This window comes from Schistocerca serialis, chromosome 1 (assembly GCF_023864345.2).
Source record: "Schistocerca serialis cubense isolate TAMUIC-IGC-003099 chromosome 1, iqSchSeri2.2, whole genome shotgun sequence".
In the NCBI taxonomy this organism is placed as follows: Eukaryota; Metazoa; Arthropoda; class Insecta; order Orthoptera; family Acrididae; genus Schistocerca; species Schistocerca serialis.
In genome coordinates this window covers 240,566,598-240,585,197 of record NC_064638.1, presented here as the reverse complement: position 1 = coordinate 240,585,197, position 18,600 = coordinate 240,566,598, and the positions used below count along the sequence as shown (strand labels likewise).

Below are 18,600 nucleotides of genomic sequence, written 5' to 3'. Positions count from 1 at the left end.
CCTTCCCTAATCAGAGTTTGTGGACCGTCTCTAATGAGCTCGCTGTCGACTGGACTTTAAACACTAATTTACTCCTCCTCTCCCAGCCAATGGCCGAACTTTATCTGCCACGCAGCTCCTCCATCTCCTTGACATCATTCAATAGGCAAAAGAAACATTGACAAATGCCAATAAGATCCCTCTAACTCTAAACACCAAACAAAAAAAGTAAATAACATACCAGTTACATTCAAGAGTGTGCATAAACTAGTCGTGTTGCATATTTTGAGTAATCATACTATAAGTTCACTGTCAGCAAAAATGTTTTATATTATCTCTAATGTTTGCGAAAATATTTATGAAAATATTTATTTCTACATTTGAAGAAGCATTTCTCAGCATATAACCAGTAAAGTAGGCTGTAACTGAGAGCTGAATTCACGACAATGTGTGTGCTGACATGTACGGTGCAGAACAAAACTAGTTGTAAGTATGATTAAAAATATCTCCCATACTGATTTTAAACTTTATAATGTACTAAATGTTACTGTGAACTGAACTTAAGATACCAGAACACAAAAATCCACATGAGACTAATACTAGCGGACGGGAAACCAGAAATGTAGACGAGCGGCTCTAAGCCTATCGGTAAATATTCTTACCATTTCTGACTTGTTCACTGATAACTCACGCCTAATAACTTAGGCACATGAGAATTTTATTCATATTTATTATAGAGACTGTTGTGGAAATATTAATACCAATAATATCAATAGACTTTACTAAATTAAGTAATACACAGCATGTAACACAGTAGTGTATACACTGAGGTGGCAAAACTCATCAAATACCTCCTAATATAGTGTCAGACCTCCTATCGTCCGGCGTAGAGCAGAGTGTTGACGTGGCGTGGACTCATTAAGACGTTGGACGTCCCATGAAGAAATATTGAGCCATGTTGCCTCTATAGACGTCCATAATTGCAAAAGTGTTGGCATTTTGTACACGAACTGACTTCTACGTTATCTCCCATACATGGTCGAAGGGATTCATGTCGGGCGATATGGGTGGCCATATCATTCGCGGTAATTGCCCATAAAGTTGCTTAAACCACACACGAACAACTATGGCCCGGTGAAATCGTTGTTTGAGAACATGAAATCTGTAAGCGCATATGGTCTCCAAGTAGCCGAACATAACCATTTCCAGTCAATGAGCGGTTCCTCTGGGCCAGAGGACCCAGTGAGAAAGCATACTCCACCACCAGGTGCACGGTGCCTTGTTGACGGTTCCATGGTATCTTGAGGTCTGCATCACACTCGAACCCTACCATCAGCTCTTAACAACTGAAATCGGGACCCCTCTGACACGGCCAAGTTTTTCCACTCATTTATTTCTGTGGCTATTTAATGCACTGTTGCTTGTCTATAAGTGCTGACAACACTAAGCAAAAGCCGCTGCTCTCGGTCGTTTAGTGAAGGCGTGCGGCCAATGTGTTGTCCATGGTGAGAGGTAATAGCAGAAATATGGTATTCTGGCCACTCTCTTGACACTGTAGACCTCGCAATATTGAATTACCTACCGATCTCCGAAATAAAATTTTCCACACGTCTAGCTCCAAATACCTATCTGCGTTCAAAGTCTGTTAATTCCCGTCCTGCGGCCACAGTCACGTCGGGAACTTTTTCACATGAATCACCTAAGTACAGAAGACAGCTCCGCCAATGCGTTGCCCTTTTATACCTTGTGTACGTGATATTACCGCCACCAGTATTTGTGCATATCGCTAACCAATTGCATTTGTCATCTCAATGTATATTTACCACTGCCACATAAAGGATTAAGACAGCCAGTCGAGGTGGGGTAGAGTGCCTGGGTGTTCGCCAGACCACGAAAATACCCTTCCTGCTCTGTGATTATAACTGTTATCATCTTGGAAGTGTGCACAGCAAATTCAGAGCAACGCCTTGTCACCAGTAAGACTGAAATAAACATTCTGCCTCATTTTCACGGCAACCTGAAGAAGTGGGCCCAAGTGGTAGTACTAGAAATACCTCCAAATTTTCACAGGACCACCTCCACATCTGGAGGTAAAACGCTACAGTGACCCGTTGGTGCACACCACGAGGCAAGATCACCACTCGTCGGACCACACTTCGCGTTTAAAATCAACTTTTGGCCGTATTTTGTGTTGTTTAGTGCAGTCTTATGTGTCACTATGAACAAAGGCCTTTTGCGAAGCAGTCTGCTTCTGATGCCCTTCGCATCCAGTTCCCATCGCAATGTTTGCTCGGAAACTAATTGACATGGACCTGTTTTTAAAATCAGTTATTATTATCGGATTTGAATGAGACAAAAAGTTCCCTGTCGGTTGCGATATTTTTATGACCAGTGTACAGACACTCAGTTATGTGTCTACATCATTCCTTGTAGACGAAAGTAAAACTTCCATAGTTTTCCTTAACTGACGTGGCTATCTTGTGTCACAGTTCTCCCAAAGTTGTTGAAAACGGAAGCACGTAAACAGAGTGTTTGACAAAACGGCACGAAAAAAGAAAAAAGAAAAAAAGACTCTTAGCATGAGATCATGTGACTTAGAAGGCCAGTGATGCAATGCGATATCCATGTACCGACACGGGCGGTTCGACATTTAGGCAGGTTATTGTTAAGAATTATCGGTTCTTATGGTCTAGCGGTAACCGGGAGCTAAGCGGATCGAATTCCTTTCAAACCACGGAAATTTCCAGTCTTTAACCTAGCCTTCACCGTTTAACGACCTGAGGAATCGCCAGCTATGACACGTGGTTCGGGTTCCACGTTAAAGTGTAGGTTTCCCTACCCCAGAGTAGGGACACGGACGTCGCCGAAGTGGTGTCCAGTTGAAATACTTGCAACCAACCATCAAGCCACTCTGAATTATTGCTAAGAAATGCCCTCACAAGCAACGGCGGGTCGAAAACTGAAATTTTCGGCACGTTCTAGCAGTTGCGCCGGAGATACCTACACATGAATCGGTACTTATATAATCTTTTAGTTTCGATGTGCAAGTTTAAATTTGTCTGAAGTTTCCATCTTCATTTATTTAGAAGTTATTTTCTTGTGAATCTGAACCAATCTCTTCGAAATACACTGCTTTTTCAAGGCACTTTGCTTGAAAGTATGTTGGTTATGCCGCTGAAATCACGCCCCTTACCTCTGTGGAGCGACGTGTTGGACCAACAGTAAAAGAAATCAAATATCTTGGTCAGTCACCAACAGTGAAACAACATAGTGGTTAAGAAATACAATAATACGGAAATATGCATGAAGCATCACATATTCTGGTATTCGCTTTGTGGTCTTTTGCAGAGGTCGTGCCAACGCTGGGGGACATCACGTGGCTGGGTCCACTTCGGAACGGATCTCAGGTCACACTGAATGTTAACGGCACCGACCAACACTTCCAGCTCGCTGAGAGCCAGGTAAGTGCTCACTAGCTGTGCGTTGTCTTAGCAAGAGTGTTACCGCTGGCGCAGATGTGTAGTACCTCTACCTCTGCAGCGAACCAGTCCCCTGTTGTAGATACGGTGCTCAGTTTTCGAGGGAACAGATCTGTGACAGGCTCCGGACCTGCACTGCTGCTACAGCTACTGTTACGAACGTTTCAGGTTTTTCTTGATAGCGCCGTAGTATGGAAATACGCAAGAGATGGTATGGAACAAAATGGTAGTTCCAAATGGAGAAAGGTTCAATGATCTTGATTAATAGCACGTCCCTTCTAATCCACTGATTGCCTTCTCTTTCTTTTGGGATTTGGGTGTTCATGAGACTAAAGTGAAAAACATTTTTATGTTGACGGAATGTATGGAAATATGCTCCTCCTATAAAGGAAATGGACACTTGTAATAACATATTGTGGGAAACTTAACTGCATTTCCCTTTAGCTCAGAACAGATGCTGCTTTATTGTACAGACTGTCTAAAGTTACTAACTCCACCCTGCGTATGCATGTTGTATGGAAATGAAGGCGAACATATATTGGTGCTTGAACTCGCATCCGATAATACACGAATGCAAGCTTTCACGGATGTGTTTTCTTTCAACCTGAACGCAGAGGGAACGCTGTCGGCACCTGATGAAGTGTTTTCGATGGAAAAGAAGGAAAAATATATTAACTTGGTGCAAAGCCTAAATGAGAGTTTCAATCAATACTGTCAGAGCAGAAGCAAGCACTAAACGAAGTCTGCCACGTAAACTGCAATCAATAAGAAAAACCACCTGAAAACTGCCAAGAAAGCTTTTCCGTTAGAGACTCAAACAGAATTGACACTGGAAATGATCTTGACGTATCAAAAAAGGGGTAGCAAGGGATCTTCAGGTAACAAATAATTCCTGCTATGTGCAATGAATTTTATCATCACGGTACCCTGTTTCGTTAATTTCTATTGTGCAATCTCTGGTAGAAATCATGAATTAACCTCACACATTTTCAAATAATGTATACACGAATATTCGTTTTCTAGAAGACTTTCACGTTGCAGAAATGTGCAGTTTCCATTTTCCTCCCGTTTTCTCATCCATTTTATCAATCACAATGACCGATTTCTTTATTTTGCGTAGTACCTGCGGTGGCATATACTGCAGTGGCTGTAATTAAAGTATGAACAGCCGATTTTGTTTTAGCTCTAGACGCTATAATACCTTGACATCTCTAGACGCTATAATACTTTGAAACCAGTATTAATATGTGCCTTGCTGTGCGTCCAAACAGAACTTCTTCCCATTTCCTTTAGTGGGTCTTGTGATGCCCACTTTATGGAACGCTTAAATATGTACTAAGTGCACGCTAAATTACGGGCACATTTCCATGGTGATGCACGTAACTACGCAAGTCACTCTGCCAGTATCCACACGGCCCGGTACTACATTCTGTCTCACTATTCACTCAAACCACCGTATATGCAAGGTAAATAGCGTAAGACGTAATACCATTTTTTTTCGTGAACGGCTTAAGATATCAAAACGAGGTTTGCGGCAAATGATAATACACAGATAAGCACGTAATTTTGTTGCGTGATCAATATTCCTAAATCTCGTTTCAACAGAGGTAGCAAAGCAAGTATGGTCTGTAAAACGTAACCGTTCATCTCATTTAACATTGTTCTAAAGTTCGTGAAATGCTCTATATATCACTGTACTCCTTGTTTTAATTGCTTTTGAACGAAACCTGATGCACTGAGATATTATCTGACTTTATTTTTGTGAATAAAGTGAAATGTACGGTGAAACTGGCAATACAAGCACGCTGATGTTCCCTCTTCTGGATCTTATAACCTGTTGGGTGTAGATGCATACTTTGATTCGGATGGTAAAGGTGTAGTACAGTCGTATCTACATCTACAATTATACTCCGCAAGCCACCCAACGGTGTGTGGCGGGGGGGCAATTTACGTGCCACTGTCGTTACCTCCCTTTCCTGTTCCAGTCGCGTATGGTTCGCGGGAATAACGACTGCCGGAAAGCCTCCGTGGGCGCTCGAATCTCTGCAATTTTACACTCGTGATCTCCTCGGGAGGTATAAGTAGGGGGAAGCAATATATTCGATACCTCATCCAGAAACGCACCCTCTCGAAACCTGGACAGCAAGCTACACCGTGATGCAGAGCGCCTCTCTTGCAGAGTCTGCCACTTGAGTTTGCTAAACATCTCCGTAACGCTATCACGCTTACCAAATAACCCTGTGACGAAACGCCGCCGCTCTTCTTTGAATCTTCTCTATCTCCTCTGTCAACCCGACCTGGTACGGATCTCACACTGATGAGCAATACTCAAGCATAGGTCGAACGAGTGTTTTGTAAGCCACCTCCTTTGTTGATGGACTACATTTTCTAAGGACTCTCCCAATGAATCTCAACCTGGCACCCGCCTTACCAACAATTAATTTTATATGATCATTCCACTTCAAATCGTTCCGCACGCATACTCCCAGATATTTTACAGAAGTAAATGCTACCAGTATTTGTTCCGCTATCATATAATCACACAATAAAGGATCCTTCTTTCCATGTATTCGCAATACATTGTTCTGTAACTACTGAATCTGGCCCTCCATAGCCCCGATGTTGATTCCGGTATAGATTTGACATCCTTGGTCCCACACATGGGACTAATTGGGAGATCTTGCTGGCTACTTCAACATCATCCAACCATTTAAGACAATAACGTGCAGTGTGTGGATGAGTATTGTCCTGTTGAAAGATGGTACCGAAATACAGTTTAATGGTAGGAAACATCGGAGAACGCAGAGCGTCTGTGAGCCACCTCTGTGCCGCCAGAGGTCACTGGGACTACCAGAAGATCAAAAATGTTTCAAATGGCTCTGAGCACTATGGGACTTAACATCTGAGGTCATCAGTCCCCTAGACTTAGAACTACTTAAACCTAACTAACATAAGGACATCACACACATCCATGCCCGAGGCAGGATTCGAACCTGCGACCTTAGCGGTCAGGCGGTTCCAGACTGAAGCGCGTAGAACCGCTCGGTCACTTCGGCCGGCCTACCAGAAGTGACCTGAAGTCGCACCCGATGGCTCGCCACACAATAACACTTGCGGTAATACCGACCTCTCGCTCCAGAACATTGGTAGAATTGGTCTATGTCCCTTCGAGGACTTCATAATCTCTGATAATAATCATTCCAGGTAGTGCAGAGCCGAGATTCTTGGTTCAAAATTATTCCACGCCATTAGTCGGAAGTCTATATTTCCGGATGGCATTCAAAACGCAGCTCTGTGTTGTGGTGTTAACGGCAGTGTACGCTAGTCACACAGATTTACTAACCAGGCTTCTGACAGTGCCCAACAAATCGTCGGTTTTATTTCAGTGAATCGACAGCTTGTGTCATGATATCATGTGCTACAGTGAATGGATAACATTGTGTCTAGCGTAAAATACGGCGACCCTTCTTTTATGTGGTCAGAGCTGGTTGACCAGAATCTTGACCATGCCTGTGGTTTCCCTCACGTTAACATTCAGTCCAGCAGCAAGTAATATGCGAGCATCTCAGACACTTAAATAATGCACGAACTGATAGTACCGCCCCATACTGGCCAACAGTAATGGCCCCGTGAAACTCCGCAAAGTGCCGCTGACGTTTTCTCACACCATCACGAGGTATTCTCCGATGTCGTTCTCACTAACATTCCGGGGCAGGGCACTTTCTCTACGTATTGTTGGTGATTAAAACTGCAGCAGTAGAAAAGATAGCTAAAAATTAAATTTTACTTACTGTGCAATGCAAAATAGTAGAAAGAACATGATTGAATTTGTAGATGACTGGGTGGCGTAGCGGCTGGTCCCGGCGGAGGCTCGAGTCCTCCCTCGGGCATGGTTGTGTGTGTTTGTCCTTAGGATAATTTAGGTTAAGTAGTGTGTAAGCTTAGGGACTGATGACCTTAGCAGTTAAGTCCCCTTAGATTTCACACACATCTGAACATTTTTTGGTGGCGTACAGAGTGCAAAAATTAATATACTGGGCAGCCGCCTTTTGCAGCAACAATGATTCTAACCTCGCTGGACATCGAGCAGAACTGAGCTTTGATGACCCATGCCAGTACGTCATTACAAGCTTCAATGATAGGCCGGAATTGTTCAAATGTGTGTGAATTCCTGAGGGACCAAACTGCTGCGATCATCGGTCCCTAGACTTACACACTACTTAAAATAACTTACTCTAAGCACAACACACAGACCCATGCCTGAGGGAGGACTCGAACCTCCAGCGGGAGGGACCGCGCAATTTGTGACATGGCGCCTCTAACCGCGCGGCCACTCTGCGCGGCTATGCCAGAGTAATCAGACTCTCGGTAACCCATGACGAGGTGTTTTTAACGGTTGACAGACTTGTAGAACTTATGGTCTTGCATAAATTTGTTGAATAATAACGTCTGGAGTGCTCGAACGTAGACCACAAGCAACAGTTTTACCACGTCATAAATGAAACTTAGGCGAACCAGAGGTGATCGTGTTTTGTACCCACTTGGTCACCATAACATTACGCCGTTCCACGAAATGTGGCAAAATTCGATCTCCTGCCCGGAGACCCCATCAGGGGTGCGTCCATTGTGATGATGTACGCAGAACTGGAACACGTCCCACGCTTCTCCCTTCCGCCGTGTCAAGGGTAGCCGTCCCTTGGTGGCCAACCAGACACTCAGTAGCGGTCCAGAGGACGTCACACTTCCTTCGTGGATACTTTTCTTGCAAGTTTACTTTCTGACTCAGGCACGTGAAGTCGCTGTACTACCCTACACAGATGAGCGAATATTATGTTTGTCCTACCAGGCACTAGTCGCAGGTGGCAACTGGGACCCTTCATAGCGTTGTGTATTCCATATTCAGAGACATTCGTGGGATCCTGAACAAAGGGAAAGTAGTGTCGCAGACGTTAAACCACAGTTTCGAAAGCGGGTGATCCTCCGACGGTGGACTACCGACATGCGCTGATAGAAATCTCTCTACATTGAAGCATAAATCTATCTTTTCACAAGAAAGCAACACTAAAAATCATATTTCTGTATGAGAAACACGCTATCTAATCTTTCCTTATTTACAGAATGTAGACGGCGTTATCTACTTTGTGCTATGTTGTGCAGTTGCGCTGTTTTCTTAACCATTTGCGTAAACAAGCATGTAGTACAAAAAATGTTCAGATGTGTATGAATTCCTAAGGGACAAAACTGCTGAAGTCATCGGTCCCTAAACTTACGCTCTACTTAAGCTAACTTGTGCTAAGAACAACACTAACACCCACGCCCGAGGGAGGATTCGAACCTCCGACGGGAGGGGCCGCGAAATCCGTGAAATGACGACTTAGACCACGCGGACACTCCGCGCGGCAAGCAAGTTGTACACTTCACACCAGTTTGGTGTTCGTTGCACGCCACCTTCATGGTGTTGCAAATTTTAATGGACAGTGGTGTACATTTTGTAAGGCCTGGTAACATAGTCAAATGACGACAACACTAACGAAATGAGGTTGCGGCTGTGACCATCAGAGATCATAGCAACACTGATCATTTGCTCACTTTCTGTCGATATGTACCTGTGTTAAACTGTGCCAACATTGATTCATTTCATCCAGATTCTTAAATTTTCTATCAGTCAATGTCTCTCTCTCTTATCACACTAAAAAGTAGCCTTTACATAGGGTCCAGAGAAATATCCTTGCAACAAAATGAGATATCGTAACAATTTTGGGAGGTAGTGCAACCCATTAATTCTCAACTGATCTCGGTGCGTGTTTTCTAGCAGGTGACCCTGTAGCAATGAATGAAGTAAGATAGTCGTTTCAGCATTGGAAGGCGGTATTGAAGTGGTACTGGGCGTATGAAAACATGATGGAGGTCGAACGGAACTCAGCCACCAACACGTACAACAATTTATCGTAGTCTGGATAAATTTGAAGCCGACAGTACTGTTCAGGATGTGCCTAACGAAAGGTCTGGCTGACCAAAAACATTAACAAGTGCAGCTGCCGTGTTATTATGTTGCAACAATTTGCTAGGTCACCTCAAAAATCTGTGAAGCAGGTTGGACGTGAAGGCGGGTTAAGCCGATCAAGAGTACGACGAGTTCTGAAGGCTGCAAAGTGGAAAGTGTACATTCCAAGATCGCCACACGCTAAGAAGGAGGATAACCCAAATCGAAGGATAGCGTACTGCGATTGTTTTGAAGGCATGCCTCGCGAGGATAAACGGTTTGCAGGGATGATGAGATGCAATTCAAACTGATTTGCACGGCAAACCGTCACAACTGCTCGTACTGGGCTACTAAAAATACTCATGTTCACCTGGACAAACATGTAAATTTTGCAGGATGTCAATGTGTGGGGTGTTCTGCCATCATGCTGCTTGATTGGTCGATTCTTCTTTGAAGGTAGCGTACCTGGAGAGGTGTACCTTCATATGCTGCATCTTCACCTGCTAACCGAGAGGTATTTGGAAATGAAACGGATTACCTATAACAAAGTGGCGCTCCACTTCACTGCCGTAGAGGCTTCAGAGGCTCTTGGATGAAAATCTATCTGGACGATGAATAGGTCGAATAGTAGCTGTTGAGTACCCTACCACGATCTCCAGACATTACACCTCTTGAGTTCTACGTATGGAGGACCTTGAAAAATGAAGTTTATCAGCAGAAGCCAGGCGTCGTGTGCGGCTGTCATACTGACAACGCTAACAGTCGCAGTTCGGTCAACAATACAGCGGCTCCGATGTTGCTTGGCTGCTAATGGGGGTCACTTTGAACACAGAAAACAGCTGCGATAATGGTGTGAGCAAAAAAAAAGAAATTGAAATTTGATCCACAGCCGGGACTCGCACCCGTGCCTTCTTGTTTACTAGGCAGAATTGCTAACCATTACACCACCGCAGCGCAGAGTGCACAGTGCTACACGAGCTACCCAAGTCAAGTGCCCTCCCCAACACAAACTTCAATTCATATCTTCAGTTTATTTTCCCCCTACATTGTCACTATTGATAGGGCTCTCCGACATTGGAATGACACCCCAGCACTGGACGTAATGGGAAAGTCCTGTACCATAGGTGATGTTTTAGATCTTATAATTAAAGTTTTCCCTGAGACATTTAAGTCTGATCTTTATCTGCGATAATGATGGAAGCAGAAAAATAAATTAAAATTTGTGCCACGGCCGGTCTTCTTGCTTACTAGGGGTGATAGTCCAATGCAGGAGAACCCAATGCCCGGGAAAAATAAGCTGAAGAAATGAAGTCTGTATTGGGGACGGTACTCGACGTATGTAGTTTGTGCAGCAATATTTGCAATATAGCTGCGGTGGTGTAATGGTTAACGTTTATGCCTAGTAAGCAAGAAGACCCAGGTTGGAGTCCTGGCAGTGGCGTAAATTTTAAGTTCTTAGTTTATCGCAGATAAAGACGAGACTTAAATGTCTCACGGAAAACTTTAATTATAAGACCTATAACATAAAAAAAAACCTCTCCCCTGTTCAAGAACTGTAACGGTATGACATTTTGTTCCATTAACATTAATTATCAAAGAGTGTACATGTTTTTGGGCCGTTCTGTACACCTTTACGATACTGGAAAGTCCGAGATGTGGCAGCTGAATGCAGCCTATGGTGTGTGTTCCAGACGGAGGGCAGCTTCCAGAACTGCACCACGCCGCCCGGCGGATCTGGCGTTTGCCGACACCTGGCCGCCTGTATTCTCCCCGAGTTCAAGGAGAGGCTGGACGTCTTCCTCTCCGGTTACCTGTGCGTCGTCGAAGATAGGTGAGACAGCCTTTATATACCTGTTGTCTTCAGGACCGAATTAAGACTAATGGGGAGGAGGATTCCTTAACTCTGAAAAATTGCGGGATCTCTAATCAGCATTTTTATGAACCTGTAATTTCACTTCCATATAATATCTGAAATGACGTGTGAGGAAATTTTATTTCACCGATTTGTCCACTAACATGCTATGTACCTTATTTTATGAAACTATTAATTGAGAAACGTAATAAAAATTTCTCAAGTCACTAAAACCACACATGACAGTTGATTATTATTAGCTTTGTACATATAAATATCCTCTTCGCCAAACAAACAAATTTTGGGTTGTTTTGGAAATCAGTCTTATGCAAACACAATTAGTTTATTTTTATATTTACCCAGACATGTTTCAACACCAATGTGTCAACTTCTGTGAGTCAAATTTTTATTTCTGTAAAGTACAATATCACATTTATAACAATTCAACTGCAGCAGGCCTAAGAATTACAATATTTGCAATTTGCTTCGTTTGGTTTAGACACTCACCTTAAAATTACATCGCTTACTGAATTGTATTATCATACATGTATTTTAATGCTCGTTTTCGTCGTTTTTGTGACAGCATTATATATATATATATATATATATATATATATATATATATATATATATATATATATATATATATATGTGTGTGTGTGTGTGTGTGTGTGTGTGTGTGTGTGTGTGTGTGTGTGTGTGTGAGAGAGAGAGAGAGAGAGAGAGAGAGAGAGAGAGAGAGAGAGAGGTGGGGGGAGATGGAAAGAGGGGTGGGGAGGGAATCAAGAAAATAGAAGATTTTTTATTTTTTCTTCCTGTTATGTTTTTTGTGGGGAGTCACCTTTGTATAGTTTATATGTGTAGTTGAGTTTGCCCAGTGGAGTTGTGTTGAGCTTGTGTAGCATGTGTCTGAAACTTGAGAGTTTGTGTGCTTGGGGGTGGTTGGAGTTGATGTGAATGGTTGTACTTGTGGCTGTAGGTTTCCTGAAAATTCCAAAATTATATTAGTTGTGGATTCTGTGTATGGTAATGTCTAACAAATTAAGCTTCATTCCCTGTTCTGTCTCAGTGGTGAATTTTATTTTTGGGTGAACAAAATACATTATATCAAATAGCCAGAGAGAATGGGTACAACACACAAATGATAAACAAACTAAATAACAAAATTAAAAAACAAATTTAAATAGAACAAACTATCAACAAATCACCAGCCGCAACAGAGAACCAAGAACACAAGATTCAGACAAACACAAGTTGCCAGGAACGCCCTACAAAGAGTACTGCATGGCACATACTAACATACAGTAACAAAATCTTCCACATGGTGGGAAACATACTGAAGAAACAAGGGCTACAAATATCATTCCGCACAAATAATACAGTACAGAAGAATCTAAGAACACTTCTGCAGACAAATTCTCCAAAGCTGGAATATATCAGTTAACCTACAGTTCATGCCAGTCGGTCTACATAGACCAAACATACAGAAATTTCAAAACGAGATACTCTGAACACCTGAGAGTCCTAATAGTACACACTGCACTTTTGCAGATCATCTAATACAAGAAAAAGACCACTCAAAAAACATGGAGACTGATCTTAAGTTTCTCAGAGAAAGCAACAGTCTCTAATAAAAACTCGCAATAGAGGAGAACTACCACATACAAAAAGCAAGAATACAGGGAAAGAGAGTCCTGAATGAAAATACAACACTGTGCAACAAAACACTGTGGAGAAAATTAAGAGTAATTTCTTAGATATTACCATACACAGAATCAACAACAAATATAATTTGGGAATTTTCAGGAAACCTACAGCCACAAGTACAACGATCCCCATCAGCTCCAACCATCCCCAAGCACACAAACTCTCACACGCTACACACGCTCAACATCACTCCACTGGACAAACTCAAATACACACATGAACTATACAAAGGTGACTCCCCACAGAAAACGTAGCAGTAAAAGAAAAAAAGAAACAACTACTGCTTTTATTGGTTCTCACCGCGCCCCTCTTTCCATATCTCTCTCTCTCTCTCTCTCTCTCTCTCTCTCTCTCTCTCTCTCTAGCAGCGCCATAACAAACACAAGACCAACGGTGAAAAAGTGAGCAACAACAATAACATAACACCTCTCACTGAGTATGTTGTCAGAAGTGTCTGCTCAGATCACATTTCACCACATTTTGTGTAAGAACATTTGAGATGAAGTAGAGAAAGGAAATTTGTGAAAAACTGAGTGAAAACAGAGCACTAAATAGCACCAACCAGGGACACGAAACAGGACGAAAAATGTAATTACAGAAACGTACATAACCTCTACCCTCGAAACAGCTCTCCACAAATACGCAATAATTTTCTTCATGGCCAAATTACAGCTGACTTGCTGCCAAAAAAATGACGAAAACGAGCACCAGTATCGATTTATAATAATACAATTCACTTAGCAATGTAATTTTAAGGCGAGTTTCTAAACCAAACGAAAAAATTGCAAATATTGTATTTCTTAGGCCTACAGTAGTTAAATTATTACTAATTTGTTTTTGTTCTCCACAGAAATAAAAATTTTACCCACAGAAGATGACTCATTGGTGTCGAAACATGTCTGGATAAATATAAAAATAAACTAATTGTGTTTGCATAAGTCTGATTTCCAAAACAACCCAGTTTTTAAATTGCAAACACGGAAGAACGAAAAGAAGAGCTTCATACCTTAGTAAAATGAGTAGAAAAAAACATTATTAGTCCACTAGCTACGATGGTCACAAGTACATTGAAATCTTATACAGTATATACAGTATTATACAGTATATACTGACTAGTTTGCTCTTTTTCGTGTTATTATTCCGGAGAAGAGTAGTACAGCACTACTATGTGGTCCACAGAACTTCTGAAATACAAAGCAAGATACTTATTTCGAGCTGAATATTTGATACCAGAATAATATAAAGTCATAACGGTTCAGGTAATTAATATAAGCAGCTCAGTTAAATATCACATTTGGTTTTTAGACGTAACGAAACTGTTATCATTAAACGTTGTACAATAAACATTAATCTGCAAACTAGAGCTTCGTTGATTTATAAATAGACAGTCACAAATTTAGGTAGTTAAAACTTTTTTTTTATTTATGTTCTCAACTGGCATCGTTAAATCGAATTCCTCCACTCAATCACACAGCTAAAATTAACACTCCGAGAATGATTTACATAGCCTAGTTTTAAAACTCAACACGCCCGGGTTTCCGGGTTCGATTCCCGGCGGGGTCATGGATTTTCTCTGCCTCGTGATGACTGGGTGTTGTGTGATGTCCTTAGGTTCGTTAGGTTTAAGTAGTTCTAAGTTCTAGGGGACTGATGACCTTAGATGTTACGTCCCATAGTGCTCAGAGCCCCATTTTAAAACTCAAAACAAAACATTTATTTTCCCACGGTTCCCTAACAGAGGCAATACATATATCGTATGAAACAAGTAACACGACACAACAAAGATGAAAGCAATCAAGATACAATGCAAGTCACAACAGCAAAGACTATTATGAAAAGGGAAACATACACACACACACGTGCACATTGTTATTAGCATTTTCATACCACACTCATATTCTACGTAGATATGCAATGCATGATAGAAACATTTGTGAAATACAACTGTGTAAAGATTCGTCATTGTCGTCATTTGTAACTTCTGTTACCTGGAGTGAAGAAAATATTGCGCAGTACTTGTGCAATGCTGTTAATCAGGTATTAGTTGTTATTATTTGACAGCTAATTATTACTATCAGTAACAAGTTCAATGGCTAAAGTTAACGATGTATTATCAGCTGATAATGTAAAAAGGAATCCAATAATAAATCAGGCTAATGATTAAGAGGACATCAAAATTTAGCAAGATTAAACTAACATTTTTGAACATTTCTTTTTAAATTACTGGATTTCCAGCTGTTACAATTCTAGTGGAACACAGTTCAATCGATGCCACTTTACCTCTGTTGTGACCTGCCGGTCTCAATTAGCCTGGTCTTTCCTCGCAACTGAATTTAGCTTCTTCGTCCGTTTGCCATGCGACTGAAACAGGACGCGCCCAGAATTTAAGATGATCGTTTTGATTTTGTCATCTGGATACAGCATCGGGTAGAAAACGACAGGCACGTCAAACTCGTTCAACATCTCAATATGGAGTCCGTACGTTATTACCGTTATGTGCTTCTAGTTTACTGATGCGTGCATACCAAGAATACTATATGCGCAAACTAAGTTGACACTCCATGCGGTGGAAAATGAGAGCGACCATAAAGGCATTTCCCATTTACAGTCGCTCCAGTCAGCCACCAAGCCGTGTGCCAACTTAGTTTGCGTGAATAGTTTGTATGGCTGAGGCTCATCCAGTGTCTTTCACAGCCCTTAAGCTTAAAACAGTCATACAGATTATCTATTGCAAATTTGTTGAAGACTTTTGAAATATACAGTAATACAGGTTTTAAATCTTTTAAGTTATGCTTACCTGTAAGTATATTTTCCATAAGATTGTTTCTTCTAATATATAAATCCAAAGCCCTTTTTAGTGCTAATAACTAGCTCATCAAAGACCACGCCAAAATCGGATATTAACATGTGGTTTAGTTCTCTATTGTGTCTCTAAGTATATGAAAAATCTGTACTTATTTTAATTTGGACCAGAGTTACGTTATTTCGAATCTGGTTAAATTTCCCCGTCGGGGAAACAGGTTTGAACGTATCGCGTTATGCTTAGAAAACTATCAAACTCTCTGACATACTTTTCTTTCGTTGATTCCCCAAAATTCCTGTCTCAGTATTAAATATTTCCAAATTTTCCTACCTCATTTCATTAGCTATATATAACTAGTAACAAATAAGACGCTGAAAGTCTCTCAAATACGACGCTGAAAGTCTCTGTCTCCTACATAAATGACCTCAAACATCCGAAACTGATGTAAGGTGTGGATCTCCATAGTGTCGGCCCTATGTCAGTGTTTCGACTATATTCGTAGCACATTGTAGGCATGCAAAAAGAAATTTTAAATCAGAGGTGATGAACCTTTTTAGGTTTGAGTTCTACTACAAGCAATTTAGGCCATGCAGAGATCTACTGACTAAAAATTTATAAAGGTTTAAGCATAAAACAACACCATAGCGAAAATAAACCATTTTAATCGAACAAAATACATAAATGTTAATTTTCTCACCATCAAAAGTTGTAGGCCTACCACTCAATTTTCCAAGACATTAAAGTGTGAAAAAATTAAATTATACATTTTTATAAATGATGAAAATTTTAGTGCTATACTTGGTTTTTTCTAATCTGGTGAATAATTTATCAGCGGTACCCTTACACATCCAGAAAGACGACGATCAGTCAGTTTAATTCTACACATACGTTCATTGTTGAAAATCCTGTCTCACATAGATTAGTTGATCCAAAAAGCGATGAAACATACGAACAAAGTAACTTTTACAACGTTAGAGTAGGTTTTTACAGTTACTAGTTATCAAAAGCTATCTCCATTGTATTAATACCTTAAGGAAATGTCACTTTGAAATCAATTATTCCCTCTTCAAGATCAGTCTCACTAAAAGAGAAAAAGGGTAGTCATTCCACTTATAACGACTTCCACACCCGTTTTTGGAAAAGTTGAGGTATGACAGGAAGAACAGATTCCATTACGCTGAAATTTGAAAATTGGTTTTCAAAGTCTGTCTTAGTGCTATCATGTTGGCCCTGTACTTCTTTGCAGTTTCTTGATTCAATGATGTTTGTTGATCCAACAGCTCTGGTTGTATTTGGGGAAAGTATTTCACATTTAATTTCTGTAACTGTGCAAGAGGAAAGACTGTTACTTGGCACGAGCTTTAAACGAGGCGTAAAGCAAATCGAGTCGATAGAGGCAAAGTCAGTGTTGTCAGATTTACCGCCTGCAAATACCGTGCGAAGATTCATTATCAACAAAGTCATATTTTACAAAAGCAGCCCATTTAAACAGATTTTGTTGAAAGGTTTTGGAAGATCGACTCTTAAAAACATAGCGATCGACTCGTAGATCGCGATCGACAAGCTCAGCACCCCTGCGTTAAACTAATCTCCAACTGCAATGGCTCACCGCCTTCTAGCAGGCACAATGTTTTGTACAACGAAAGCGGTAACACAGTCGGAGCTGTCAATGCTAGGCTACCATTTGTTTATCGATGAGAATCCTAAGCATCCCGAGAGCAGTCGTCCTTTCTTTTAGTTACCTCGCTGTCTCTGTTCTATTTGCCAACACGAAGTACTTACCTAAGCGGAATTCTTTTACAGCTGACACTATTTAAATGTTTTTAATGTTTCTGCGATCCGAAGTGAAAAATACCGAGCACAATAGGCCAGGGAAAGGGCCTTGCCTATGTATTAAATTTTCGGTATTTTGATCTGTAACCTTAGCCATTTGTTGATGTGCGTCTCTAAAATCTGTCTAAATTAGCATTTACTTTTTTCCAGTTTCCTCGGCGTGTGTTGTCCCGACAACATCTCAGCTACACCAGCAGCATAAGAATTAGTGGCCCGGCGAAACAAGAAGACAGCCACTTATGCGGAAGGTAGCAGATCGCCGTAGGAAGTCTGCAGTAATCGCGTAGCTGCAGTGCAGGACAGCGGTGGAAGGTTTCCAAGCTGTGTCAAATCAGGCAAACGTCACAGGTGACAAAAATATGAAGATTAGTGCTGAGCACACACAGGCCAAAGTGCTTCAGTTGTGTGCGGTGTACTGAGGACGGCGGGAAAATGAAATACACTCAATGTAACGTTTAGTTACCATGTAAACATACTGTTGTTCTTATTGTTAATAAAACTTAATTTTCTATGTAGACCATCTTCCCCGTTATACATCCCCTAAAATTGTTCATATCGACTTTATTACTTAAGTTCCGGTTTGTCGTCGCACCAAAATGTCGTCGCAACAAAATATATGTCTTACACTTTAGTTCCTTATTTGTGAGTATTTATAATATTAATTGCGGTTGTCCTTCAGTAGTTTATTGATCTTGGTAACCGGTCTTCAGCTTACAAGCCCATCAAAAGACAGTGCCTAATGTTTCCCGTTAAAATAAAATGGGAATGAGCAGCTTTGCACTAGGCAGTGACAATGAAGACATTAATATGACCTATACTGAAATTTTAAACTAAACCTGTCTATTACTACAGCAATAATGTAGAACTACTGCGTTCCTGTTGGGAATATAAGTCTTTGCCAGTTTACCGGGACGGATTGTACTCTGGAAAAACATCATAACACTGGGAGACCACATTAAATAAT

At 41.1% G+C, this 18,600-nt stretch overlaps 1 protein-coding gene across 1 annotated transcript in view; it reads left to right on the top strand.

Annotated features, from left to right (window-relative positions):
- The window catches only part of LOC126466705 (inter-alpha-trypsin inhibitor heavy chain H4-like), a 151,143-nt gene extending 132,992 nt beyond the window's left edge, over positions 1 to 18,151 (top strand). The window contains exons 15-17 of the mRNA XM_050096403.1: positions 3,328 to 3,440; positions 11,133 to 11,272; positions 17,787 to 18,151. Of these exons, the coding sequence (XP_049952360.1) occupies positions 3,328 to 3,440; positions 11,133 to 11,272; positions 17,787 to 17,838 (305 nt within the window). The 3' untranslated portion in view covers positions 17,839 to 18,151. The remainder of the gene's footprint in view (positions 1 to 3,327; positions 3,441 to 11,132; positions 11,273 to 17,786) is intronic.
- The last annotated feature ends 449 nt before the right edge of the window (positions 18,152 to 18,600 follow it).